Below are 11,037 nucleotides of genomic sequence, written 5' to 3' on the forward strand. Positions count from 1 at the left end.
GTGACCTCGGATGTGTGTGACCTGAGGACAGAGGCCTGTGCATTCTGAAAAGCCCCTGACCGAACCTGGCCTCCCAGCCCCTGCTCTGCCTGGGGATTCCCAGGCTCCCCTTGGGCAATCATGACTCGTGTCCTCAGTTTACCCATCTGTAAAATGTAGGACTGGGTGAGCAATTGCCAATTACTATTATTCAGCTCAAATTTCCATTATTCAAATGAAATTCCTTGCAGAGCCCCAATAAGAAAAAATTTGGAGGAACCTGGTTGAAAATGGGGTTCAGGAGCCCTTCCTCTTCTCTCCCCGCTGTTCTACTTTGAGACCCTTAAGGCTCTCATTGTTTAAAAACTGCTGGGTAGGCTGAGCTCCCAACCCATGCAGCTGAGCTCTGACTTCATGGAAACTCTCCATGACACCACATGACCCAATCCAGCCACAACTCCAGTGACCATGTCAACCTGTGACGCCACGAAACCCGACTCACAGCTCCCTCCTCCCAGTGACTCAATCCAGCCCTGACCTCAAGATGATTATAAGGACACGTGGCCACACATAATCTGACCCGGGAACCCCAGTGTGAAACAATTCCATTCCGACTGTGAATACAATGTGATTATTCCATGGTGTGGCCTGTGCCATAGCTGGCTGATGAGGGACGCTCTTAGTCTTCCTCTTACACCCTAGTCCAGCCGTGGGCAAACTACGGCCCGCGTGCCGGATCCGGCACGTTTGAAATGAATAAAACTATTGAAAAAAAGACCGTACCCTTTAATGTAATGATGTTTACTTTGAATTTATATTAGTTCACACAAACACTCCATCCATGCTTTTGTTCCGGCCCTCCGGTCCAGTTTAAGAACCCATTGTGGCCCTCGAGTCAAAAAGTTTGCCCACCCCTGCCCTAGTCTGCCTTCTCTGTGGATTCAGAAACACCTAGAAACTATTCCCAATATAAACGGCACATCTCGGATAGTGAAGTTCATGCCTAACCTTAGATGATGGACCCTTCTCCTCTAAAATCCTGACACACGGAAGTACCATCCTTGCCTCTCCAAGTGCTTGCTAAGATGTGCCAGGCACTGTGCCATGCTCTGCATGCATCCATCAGACCCTCACCCGGTGAGGTGAGCGCTACTGTTCCCCTGTGAGCTGAGCAAAACTGAGTTTGTCACCAAGGGCAGCTGGCATGCTGGGTGGAAGCAGTGCTCCTGGAAAGGCTGTAGGTGCTGATGTCTGAGCCCATTCCCTCACCTGTAAAACAGGAGGGCAGTACACCCTCATGGTGGCTGGGGTGACTGACAGTCCATGGAAACGCCCTCAGCACAGCAGCAGACACAGGATAACTCAGTAAAGGCGGTCACACACACCAGTCTTTATAGAAAATAGGGTTTATTTTCACATTTAAGGAGAACACAAATACATGTCTCTGAAGTCTACACATCATCAGTAGATTCAAATTACTGATTAAATTATTAAATACAGAAAAACCAAAGCCCGCCAGGAAACACACATTCACTTTCTCCCGGAGCCCACGGTACTCATGGGCCGTTTCCAATTTCCACCCAGGGATTCACATCGACTCGGCTCAGCTCGCAATGGCCTGGTTCCCAGGTTCATCTGCTTCTGCCCCACAGACTCTCCTCAGAAACAGCAGCAAGACGCCGGACTCCCAGGGGCGGGGCCAGGCCTGGGCCGTGAGATCCTTCAGGAAGCCCTGGCTGCGTCCAGAGGCCACGCACGGGAGGTCTGTGGCCGGGGCCACCGCACAGCATGGAGTCGTCAGTCACAGCTTCATCTCCAGGTCGTCTTGTTAACTAAATTATTCCTACTAGGAAGATATCATTACAGACATTCACAGCCTTTTTTTGCAGCATCTGACTTTCCCCCTTGATCAAGGAAAAGGCAGAAATCAGAACCCATCACCACCCCCCAATGTCCAAGGCACATGTGCACTCGGGCTAGACAGCCACAACCGATGCCTGACGAGGAGCAGTGACATGATGTCCACAACGGGGGCCCAGACAGGGTCCTGAAGAAGGGCGGGCACTGAGGAAGCAGCCTGGGGGGCCCGGGGAGCTCTGACGTCCGAGATGCCTCCCTCAAGCACCTGGCGATGGAGCAAGCACAGGCAACTCTGCGGGGCACCTCCACCGGGAGCCCGAGGCAGCCACCTGGTGAGTCGGCTCCCAGGTGCAGCTGCTGCGGGCGTAGCACCCTGGCCACAGGGGTTAGCTCAACTGGCCGCAGTCTGTGATGACAATCTTCTTGGACGTCTTCCCGCTCCTGGAGCCATAGGATTCTATTTTCTTCACAACATCCATGCCCTCTTTGACGTGGCCAAACACAACATGTTTGCCATCCAACCTGTGAGGACAGGTGAGCCAGGTGGACAGAAGCAAGAGGAGTGCAATGTCAGCCAACATCACGGTCGCTGCCCATGGCACTAGCTACCAGAACAGCCCTTCTGAAAGGACGCACACCGAGAAGTGGGAGCCGCCCCCCAGCGCTCCCGCTATCCATCAAGCCTTGCTGAGCTCGAGTACAGCGAAGGATGCCTCCCCCAGGGCTCCGCTGTGTGCCCGGGCCTGGTAACCTCGCCCAGGAAAAGGGCGTTATCCTTGCTCTGCCCAGGATAGTGAACCACTCGAAAGGAATAGAAGGTCTGTGTAAATGGAACTGTTTTAAGTCATGAGGTGAGAGCCCAGATAGCAAGTGTGTGAGAATGAGTCCTGAGCAGTCCTCAACCTGACAGAGTTCCGAGAATCTAAATGCAGCTTCGTCCAGCACCAGCAGGGCCCCGGCCAGTCAGCCACGGGCAGAACTGCAGGGCCCTGGGAGGGTTCCGAGTGAAGAGCAGGCGGAGCGAGCAACTGCCTGCCCAGCCCGACAACCGGCCCTTCTGGCTTGGAGGCTGGAGACAACTAGTATCTACCCTCACCCAGGTCTCCCCAGAGTCCTGAGGAATGGGCTTTAGTAAGTCTTACCCCTGGCCTGCTGTGGTCCCCTCCACCCCAGGTGCCCCAGGGCTGGGACACAAGGGTCTCTGGCAGAGAAACACATCCCTTGCTGGGAAGACGTCCCTAAAACCCATGGGCATGTGGGAAAGGGGCTGGGCTGCCTGCAGGCCTCTGCTCATGCCTGATGAAAACGGGTTGACACCCACAAGCCTACTACAGCGGTTCCCAAGTGCACGCCACGGTCCAGATAAGCCTGGGAAACAACAGCTCGCACCAGGCAAACAGGACACGGCTTCTAGGACGGCCACGAGGTCTGATATGTTCCGCAGCACTTCCCAAATGTACTCTGTATGTGTGTGCAAAACACACTGAGAAAATCCCAGCTGACAGCAAGAGTTGCAAGAACTACCCATATTCTCCCTCAATCCTCTCAGGAACTTCCTCTTTCTCTCATACAGAGGCACAGCCCCAGGAGGGCTGCTGGCCCAGAGCTGACAGTCCAGCCCCAAACTACCTTCCTCCCAAAGTGCACAACCCCTCCTCCAGCTGCAAGGCTGCCCCCCACGCTTGGAGTCGGGAGCGGGAACTCACCAGTCTGTCTTGATGGTGCAAATGAAGAACTGGGAGCCGTTGGTGTTGGGGCCTGCGTTTGCCATGGACAGGACACCTGAGAAACAGGCAGGGGTGAGCCACCTCACCTGGGGTGTCGCTCAAAAGAGCGGATGGCTCAAACGACACCAAGGACACTTGAGTCAGAAGAGGCCCAGGCCCCGAGGACGAGCAGCTCCGGGCCGCCCTCCAGAGGAAGGAGAGGGCTGGGAAGCTCCAGCTAGAGCCAGGGCAGGACCCACCGACTCTGGGCTTCTCACCCTGCACCGTGGGCCTTAAAGCCGACACAATGCCGAGGTTTGGCTAGAAGGCTCTCCCCCTTACCAGGTTCCCAAAGGCTAGTTGGTTTTTAAATGGAGAGCTCAGAAGGAAAAAGCTCTAGGCCAGTGATGGCGAACCTTTTGAGCTCGGCATGTCAGCATTTTGAAAAACCCTAACTTAACTCTGGTGCCGTGTCACATATAGAAATTTTTTTTATATTTGCAACCATAGTAAAACAAAGATTTATATTTTTGATATTTATTTTATATATTTAAATGCCATTTAACAAAGAAAAATCAACCAAAAAATGAGTTCGCGTGTCACCTCTGACACGCGTGTCATAGGTTCGCCATCACTGCTCTAGGCAAGCCCAACAAACTGAGCACTGAAGGAAGAAGGCGCATGATGGGACAGAGCTGTCAGGGCTCACACTGCAGCCTCCAGGCCTGCCCGGCAGCCAGAGGCGGGGTCAAAGCGTGGGCACTCGGACCAGGGAACACGGCCCCCACTCACCTGGCCCCACGTGCTTCAGTGTGAAGTTCTCATCGGGAAAGCGGCTGCCGTAGATGGACTTCCCCCCTGTGCCGTTGTGGTTGGTGAAGTCGCCAGCCTGTAGCACAGAGCACCTTCTGAGTGGCTGCCAGACGGCAGGGAGACACTGCTGCAGCGCGGGGGAGCCCCTCGCTCACCAGCCACCACCCCCCGCCAGAAACCACCCCCCCACCAGGCCCACCCCGCTGAAGCCTTTAGGCAAAGGGGTCAAAACACATCCAATTATATAGGGGCTAATAAAATAATAAGGAAAATAAGCAAAGTAAAATAAGCTTCAATATTTTTTGACAATAACTATCCTGGTCTCCGAAGGACTCACTTTTTGTCTGAGAAAGTTTTTAAATGACCCTCCAAGGATTTAACAACCGAGGACAGGATTCTTACTGACCCAGACTTTGCTACCCACAACTCTTAGAGGATAAACAGGGAGGTGTCCAGGGGCCTGATCCCAGGTCTGGAATGTGGGGAGCAGCAGCTGGCACAGAGTCGGTCCCCATGCTGAGCCCCTCCCTGCCCCAGTCTTCCCCTGGCTCCCCTCTGCCTTTGCAGGGATGGGTCCCCTCCTCAGGACTTGCTGCCATTTTCCCGAAAAGGGATCTTCTCAGGTCACAGGGGTAACCTGGGCAGCCCACCTGCAGCACCCACAAATGCCAATAAGGTGTCCCCAAGGAGGGATGATTCTAAACCTTGGCCTGGGCCCTGCGGTGGGGCCTCCTCAGGCCTCCGAGAGCCTCCAGCTTTGCAAGTCCCCGCCTTGTCTGCCGCTGTTCAGAGGAAGACGCTAGTCCGGCTCGGGACACCCACCGCAGCTCCTGGGAGCCTCTGACGCAGAAAGCTACAGGGCCTGGCCAAGCCTGTCCCACGCCACAGCCTCTCTGCCCCTCCTGTGGCATTTACCACATCAGCAAGCCCAGCTCCAACCCACTGCCACTCGCTACCATAGGATTACCCTACCTCTGGGTTTGCTGGCTCAGGGCCCAGCCCCCTGCCCTAGAAGGGTCTGACCCAACAGAGGACAATCCCCAAGGAAGCACAGGTCCTGACCCCTAGAAGTTCTTGCTGTCGACAGCTACCCTCAAACCTGACTCAGCAATTCTAACGCCTCTGACAAATGGGCTAATACCTCTGACAAACGGGCAGGACACATGACTAAACAACACATTCACCCAACCGAGAGATGCTCTTCTCTGGAAATGGAAGCTCCAAGCCCAGACCTGCACGTTCCTGTTCGTGCTCTCCCTCCTCCTCCTCCTCTTCCTCTTCTCCCACGCCACGGGCTCCGTGACACACAGGGGCACCCTCAGACTTTGTACACTAGTCCTCTAAGCCTTAAGATCCACCTCCACGCACGTCCATACCCAATGCCAGCGCTCCCTCCACAGGCTCAACTTTCCCAACGCAGCTGGGCAGGGCCACCCTGCCACTTGCCCCATTGCTTAACTTCTGGGGCAGGAAGGGCTGTGGCAGCGCAGACAGGTTCCAGCCTCCCAGGGTGAGAGGCCAGGAGAGTAATTACAGTTGCCCTCCATTGGGAACTTTCCAAGCACCAGGCACATGCTCACCCATCACCCCTCAGAACACCACTGTGAAGTGGCCCCCACTGTCCCCTTACAGAGGCCCCTGAGCAGCGAGGCCACAGTACCTGGCACATGAAGGACGGAATCACTCTGTGAAACGTGGAGCCTTTGTAGCCAAAGCCCTTCTCCCCGGTACACAGGGCCCGGAAGTTCTCTAGGGTGCAAGGGAGAGCAGGTCAGCAGGCCAGGCCTCAACTCAGCCCCAAGGGTGGTACTTCCTTCCACCCAGCATCCCCTCGAGCCCCCCAGGCGAGCAGGGCCTGGAAGACCCTAGCCCGCCCCAAGTCTGCTCTGGCTGTGACCTGGGACATGTCATCTCCTTCTCTGACCTCAGTGGCAGAGCAAACAATCCTCGCTGTTCCAGCACCAGGCCAGCGGGGTAGGGAGTTCAAGGCTGTGAGCCACCAGCCGGTCACACTGGACACCACGAGGGAGGAAGCTGTCCCGGGGAAATTTACATGTGGCCTCTATTGATACTGAGGCTGCTACCAGACAGGTGGGCAGGGCCAACACTGAGCCCCACATGGAACTCCCATCTGATCCTGGGTCTGCTTGCCCAGACCCCTCCTGCCAGCCCACCCACCTGGCCTTCCCCTCTCTTACCTGCTGTCTTTGGGACAACATCTGCCTTCAGCTGCAGGGAGAGAGTAGGGATGAGAAGATGGTTAGGCCGGAGGCCGATGAAGGAAGGAACCTCCTCACCACCCAACCTCCACAGAGGCCGGGAGACCGAGAAATCACCCTGGGCCATTCCATTCCTGTTACTCCCGCTGTGTAGGAGGCAGCCTAAGCAACTATCATTTTTGCCAGCTGCTTCCTGAATCCAAGGCTGGGAGGAGGCCGCCTCGGTTTCCTAAGGTGTCAGGAGAGATCACAGGGCCGCCCTGGCTTGCTTCCCCGGGAAGAGAGACCATACAGCTGGGCCCAAAGCACCAGCCTCAGGGCCGGGGGTGGGGGTGGGGTGGGGGGAGCCAGTCCACTTCCCAATGCGCAGATGGGAAACCGAGGCTCAGAGAGGCAAGAGGGGTGGGGATAGGAGAGGCCGGAGCCCCGGCCACGCTGGTCCCTGTCTCCCAGCTTCCAACACCACCCTGGCGCCAAACCATGAAAATACATGGAGCAGGAATGCCGATCTCCATGTTCCAGCAGACAAGCTGAGGCCTAACTGAGCCCCCTTTGCTCAAAATTGGGCCACGCTTGAAGGTCACAGCAGGAATGCCGATCTCCATGTTCCAGCAGACAAGCTGAGGCCTAACTGAGCCCCCTTTGCTCAAAATTGGGCCACGCTTGAAGGTCACAGCGCGCTTCTGCTACCTTCCCGCCGTTACCTTCAGGACTCTTTGCTTCTTGCTTTCGTTTTTTAAAAAAAACGGCCCACAGAGTCAGGAGCAGGAACTGACTGGAAGGGTGGCTGGGGTTGGAACTGGGCTCCGGGCACACAGCCCACTGGGCATCCGGGGGTCTGCCTGGTGGCGGGAGCCCGCCGCCTGCCCAGCCCCGCACTCCGCGGGGGGGCGGTGTCCTAACCACCTCCCTTCTTCCCCAGAGCCTGGCGGGGGAGCCCGAAGACGGGGAGCCCCATGTCCAAGAAGCCCGATCACAGGGGTGCCCGATGGCCAGGGAGCCCGAAGGCGGGCCGGGTGGGGGTGGGGGCGGGGCCGGACCCCGCTCGCCGGGAGCAAAGGCCGCCACGTGCGCGCCCAGGCCGGCCCACCGCGCCATCAGGATCCGGACCCCCTGGTACCCACCTCGCGGTTCTGGTCTCGGTTCCGACACCGAGCGGCCTGGGAACCCCTCCCCTCACCCGGGCGGGCTAGTGGGCCGGGCCCTGACCATCCACGACCTGACCTTGAGCTCTCCCGCCCACACATACCCTTCCCCCGCCTCCACTTCTCCGAAGTTCCGAGGGGAGGGTGGAGACCCGTCCGACGCCCCTTCCTAGAGATGGGGAAACGGAGGCCGGAGCCCGGGAGTGGGAGGCAAGGGCACCCAGAGCGCCGGGCACAGCGCCGGCCTGGGGCCCAGGGCCCAGGGCCCTCCCGAGGACGCCCCACCGCAGTGCGGCGCGGTCCGGCCGCGGCTCACCTCCAGCACCACTCGGCCGAGCGGCTGCCCGTCGGCGCCCACGTCCAGGTACACGAGCGGGTTCCCGGCGGCAGCGGAGGGGTCGCGGGCGCCGCCGCCGCTACAGGTGCGGGCCGCGGGGAGGCGCAGCGGCGAGGAGCGCGCGACAGGGCGCAGGCCGAGCAGGCGGGAGCCGCAGCGCAGCGCCAGCATAGCGACGCGGGTCGGTGGGGTCGGGTCGGGTCGGGACGGGAGATCTCCGGTGCAAGCGGAGGAAACGGCCGCGAAGGTCACGCGCACCCGGACGAGTGAAGTCCACGCCGCCGCGCGCCGCCTTTATTGGCCCGGCAGGCTCGTGGCCCCGCCCCCGCCACGCCCCCTCCGGGCCTGTCCGCGGGCGACCCCTGCCGGCCTCGGTGGGTAACGCAGCCGACTGGTGAGGCGGCAGAGCCTGATGTCCTTTGAACTTCACCAGGGCCAGAGACCTGAGGACAGGTACGACCTCGCAAAAAGGGGACCAGTTCCATTTTGTGAGGGTCCCAATAGATTAACTTCAAAAAGGGAACAAATGTTAAAACGTGGTTAGCTCCAAAATATGAGCATCTATATGTTTTTATTTGACTGTAACGAATGCCTACATTTGTATATAGGGCTACCCTTTCCCGCCCTCCCCTCCACAGAGGCCCGCGAGGCATGAGAGGCCCACAGCAAGGGGTTAACAGGCAGGGGTCCTAGGAGAGCATCTGTGCCCTCCAGATGGGCAACTGAGGCCCAGGGAGAGGAAAGCAGTGTCCAGGGGTGGGAGAACCCTGGAGTCCCCGCCACCAGCCTGTGCCAGTCCTCCCAGACCTCTCTGGGCCTCAGGTTCCTCTCTGAAGAGTAAGAATAAGGGTGTGAGGATAATCCTTACTCTGCCTTTTCCCGATCTGTTCGGAGGATAAAATGACGAGAGAGAGAGAGAGAGAGAGAGAGAGAGAGAGAGAAGAGAGAAGAGAGAGAAAGAGAAAGAGGAGTCTGTTACCTGTTAAGTACTAAGCCACCAGTGATGGGCAGAGTCTAAACAGTGTTTGCTTAGGGTTTGGGGCTCAGACAGCAATGGGTCTCTGTTGCAGGGGCTCAGAGGTCTGAGGGGCCAGAGAAGAAGGTGGCAGCTAGACTTGGAGCCAGGTGGACTTGAGCTGAGACCAGCTCTGGGCTTTCCTGCCAGACTGAACCAACTCCTGGGAAGGGGTGGGCCGCAAAATGCCGACCCGAGCTACGTCAGAAGGTCAGAGCGGAGTGTCCTAGCCTCATGAGAATGCTAGTTTGGGCCTTTCATGGAGGCTCACAATCCCCTTGTCGGTATTCCTAGTCTAGGAGGACTCGGTCACTCAGAGCCCCAGCGGCTCTCCAGGTCAGCTCAGGACGGGGCCTCACTCTTTCCTGGGAAATGCCTCCCCCTTTCTCACAATTGTGACCTGAAGGGGGAGCCCACTGACTCCCTGCCCCACCTGGGTGCCCCGGCCCATCTCCCAGGTTACCCCGTATCAGTGCACACTGTCAATTTGAAAGAGAAAGAGAGGAATCACCCCACTCATCAGTTTCAGGCCCTCAGGTCACCCAGCCCTAGTGGTACCGCTTGTCCCTCAAGCCTGCTCCTGGAGGGCCTCAGTTTATCCTCACCCACTGAAGCATGAGCAGCCCTCCTCGGGAAGAGCTGCCCTCATTCACTTGGAATCTGTCTGACTCCAAGGTCAGGCATGTGAAGGCCTTCTCACTTGTCATTGAGGAGCTGGTTATTGGGACAGGGTGAGAAAGGCAAGGGAGACAAGCCTTGAATAGGCAACACAGCAAGACAGAAACTGAGGAGTTAGCCAGGGGATTGTGGAAGACACGGGACTGAGGAGTTAGCCAAGGGACTGTGGAAGACAGGAACTGGGGAGGTATCTGCTTGGGGGATCACATTTGAGGGGCAGAGACACAAAGATGTGGAGAGGAGGGGGAATGAGCCAAAACCAGCCCAGAGCTGGGGGAGATCAGGGCACTTTCAAGCAAAAGCTGTGACATTGACCATGAGCTGAAAGGCTTTGAAAGAGGTGAGGTGGGGGGAAACACAGGGGCCCTGGAGGCCAGGCTGAGGTCTTGTAATGGGGCGACCCGTGGAGACGACCACCAGGGACTCAGATCAAGATTTAGGAGCCTTTATTAAGCTGGCCAGCGACTACAGTTACAGCACCCTGCCGAAGCAGAGGCTGAACTGCAGTGCTGACTACAGGAGTTACAGCGTTTTTATTTGCAAAAACCGCAAAGTTAGTTACAAAGGCTTGTTTACACAATTTGTTCCCGACACAGTACAGCATCAGTACAGTGACTACCTTCCTATCTATGTTTTAGGAACAGAGAGCACAGTGCACCCCGCCTGGCCGAAGCGCCAGATATGCAACCCAGCACAGTCTGAAGTTGTTGGATAGCTCGAACGGGTGATCCACTGATGGTGCAATTGCCCCCACCCCCCACCCCGGTCCCCAGGACCTGGACCAAGTACCAGCTTCCTTCACTCATGTTACTCCTTCCACCATCTTTAGAAAACCAAGCATCATCATTACCTTCTTCCAAAGAGGAAAGCTTCCCTCCCCCACAGGCTCAGCGGTGTGGCCATCTCTTCCTGATTGTCTTCAGTGGCATCAGGAAGAGGCACAGTCCGTGGGCTGAGCCATCAACTGAAAAGTGCCCAGCCCTTGGGACTGTGGCACAAGTGGACAGGCAGGTATCAGCACTCACCTGGCTCTGAGGCTATTCATAGCCTCTGTGTCATCCTCGGAAACAGCAGTTTCTCCATTACTCAGCCCAAGTGACTTCTTAGCCAGGGTGTCAATCCAGGGCTTTTGTCACCCATGGGTCCTGTAACACCAGTCTTTAGGCCTCACAGAGCCAATGTTTAAACGTTGGGAACTAATTTCACATGAACTTAAACACGGAATGAACCAGAAACAACATATCTACAACTTGGGTGGGGCCTCTGGGCCAGTAGTTTGCAAGCT

The 11,037-nt window shown here is 57.1% G+C and overlaps 1 protein-coding gene across 1 annotated transcript; it reads right to left on the reverse strand.

Annotated features, from left to right (window-relative positions):
• Positions 1–1,372: 1,372 nt before the first annotated feature.
• PPIF (peptidylprolyl isomerase F) lies at positions 1,373–8,321 on the reverse strand. Its single transcript, XM_081104589.1, has 6 exons — positions 8,039–8,321; positions 6,557–6,587; positions 6,019–6,107; positions 4,338–4,434; positions 3,546–3,621; positions 1,373–2,361 (listed from the first exon to the last, which is right to left on the reverse strand). Exons 1-6 carry the CDS (start codon positions 8,228–8,230, stop codon positions 2,226–2,228), a joined length of 621 nt encoding a protein of 206 aa, XP_080960715.1. The 5' UTR covers positions 8,231–8,321; the 3' UTR covers positions 1,373–2,225.
• Between the last annotated feature and the right edge of the window lie 2,716 nt (positions 8,322–11,037).

Source organism: Myotis nattereri, assembly GCF_964212035.1.
Source record: "Myotis nattereri genome assembly, chromosome: 13".
NCBI lineage: Eukaryota > Metazoa > Chordata > Mammalia > Chiroptera > Vespertilionidae > Myotis > Myotis nattereri.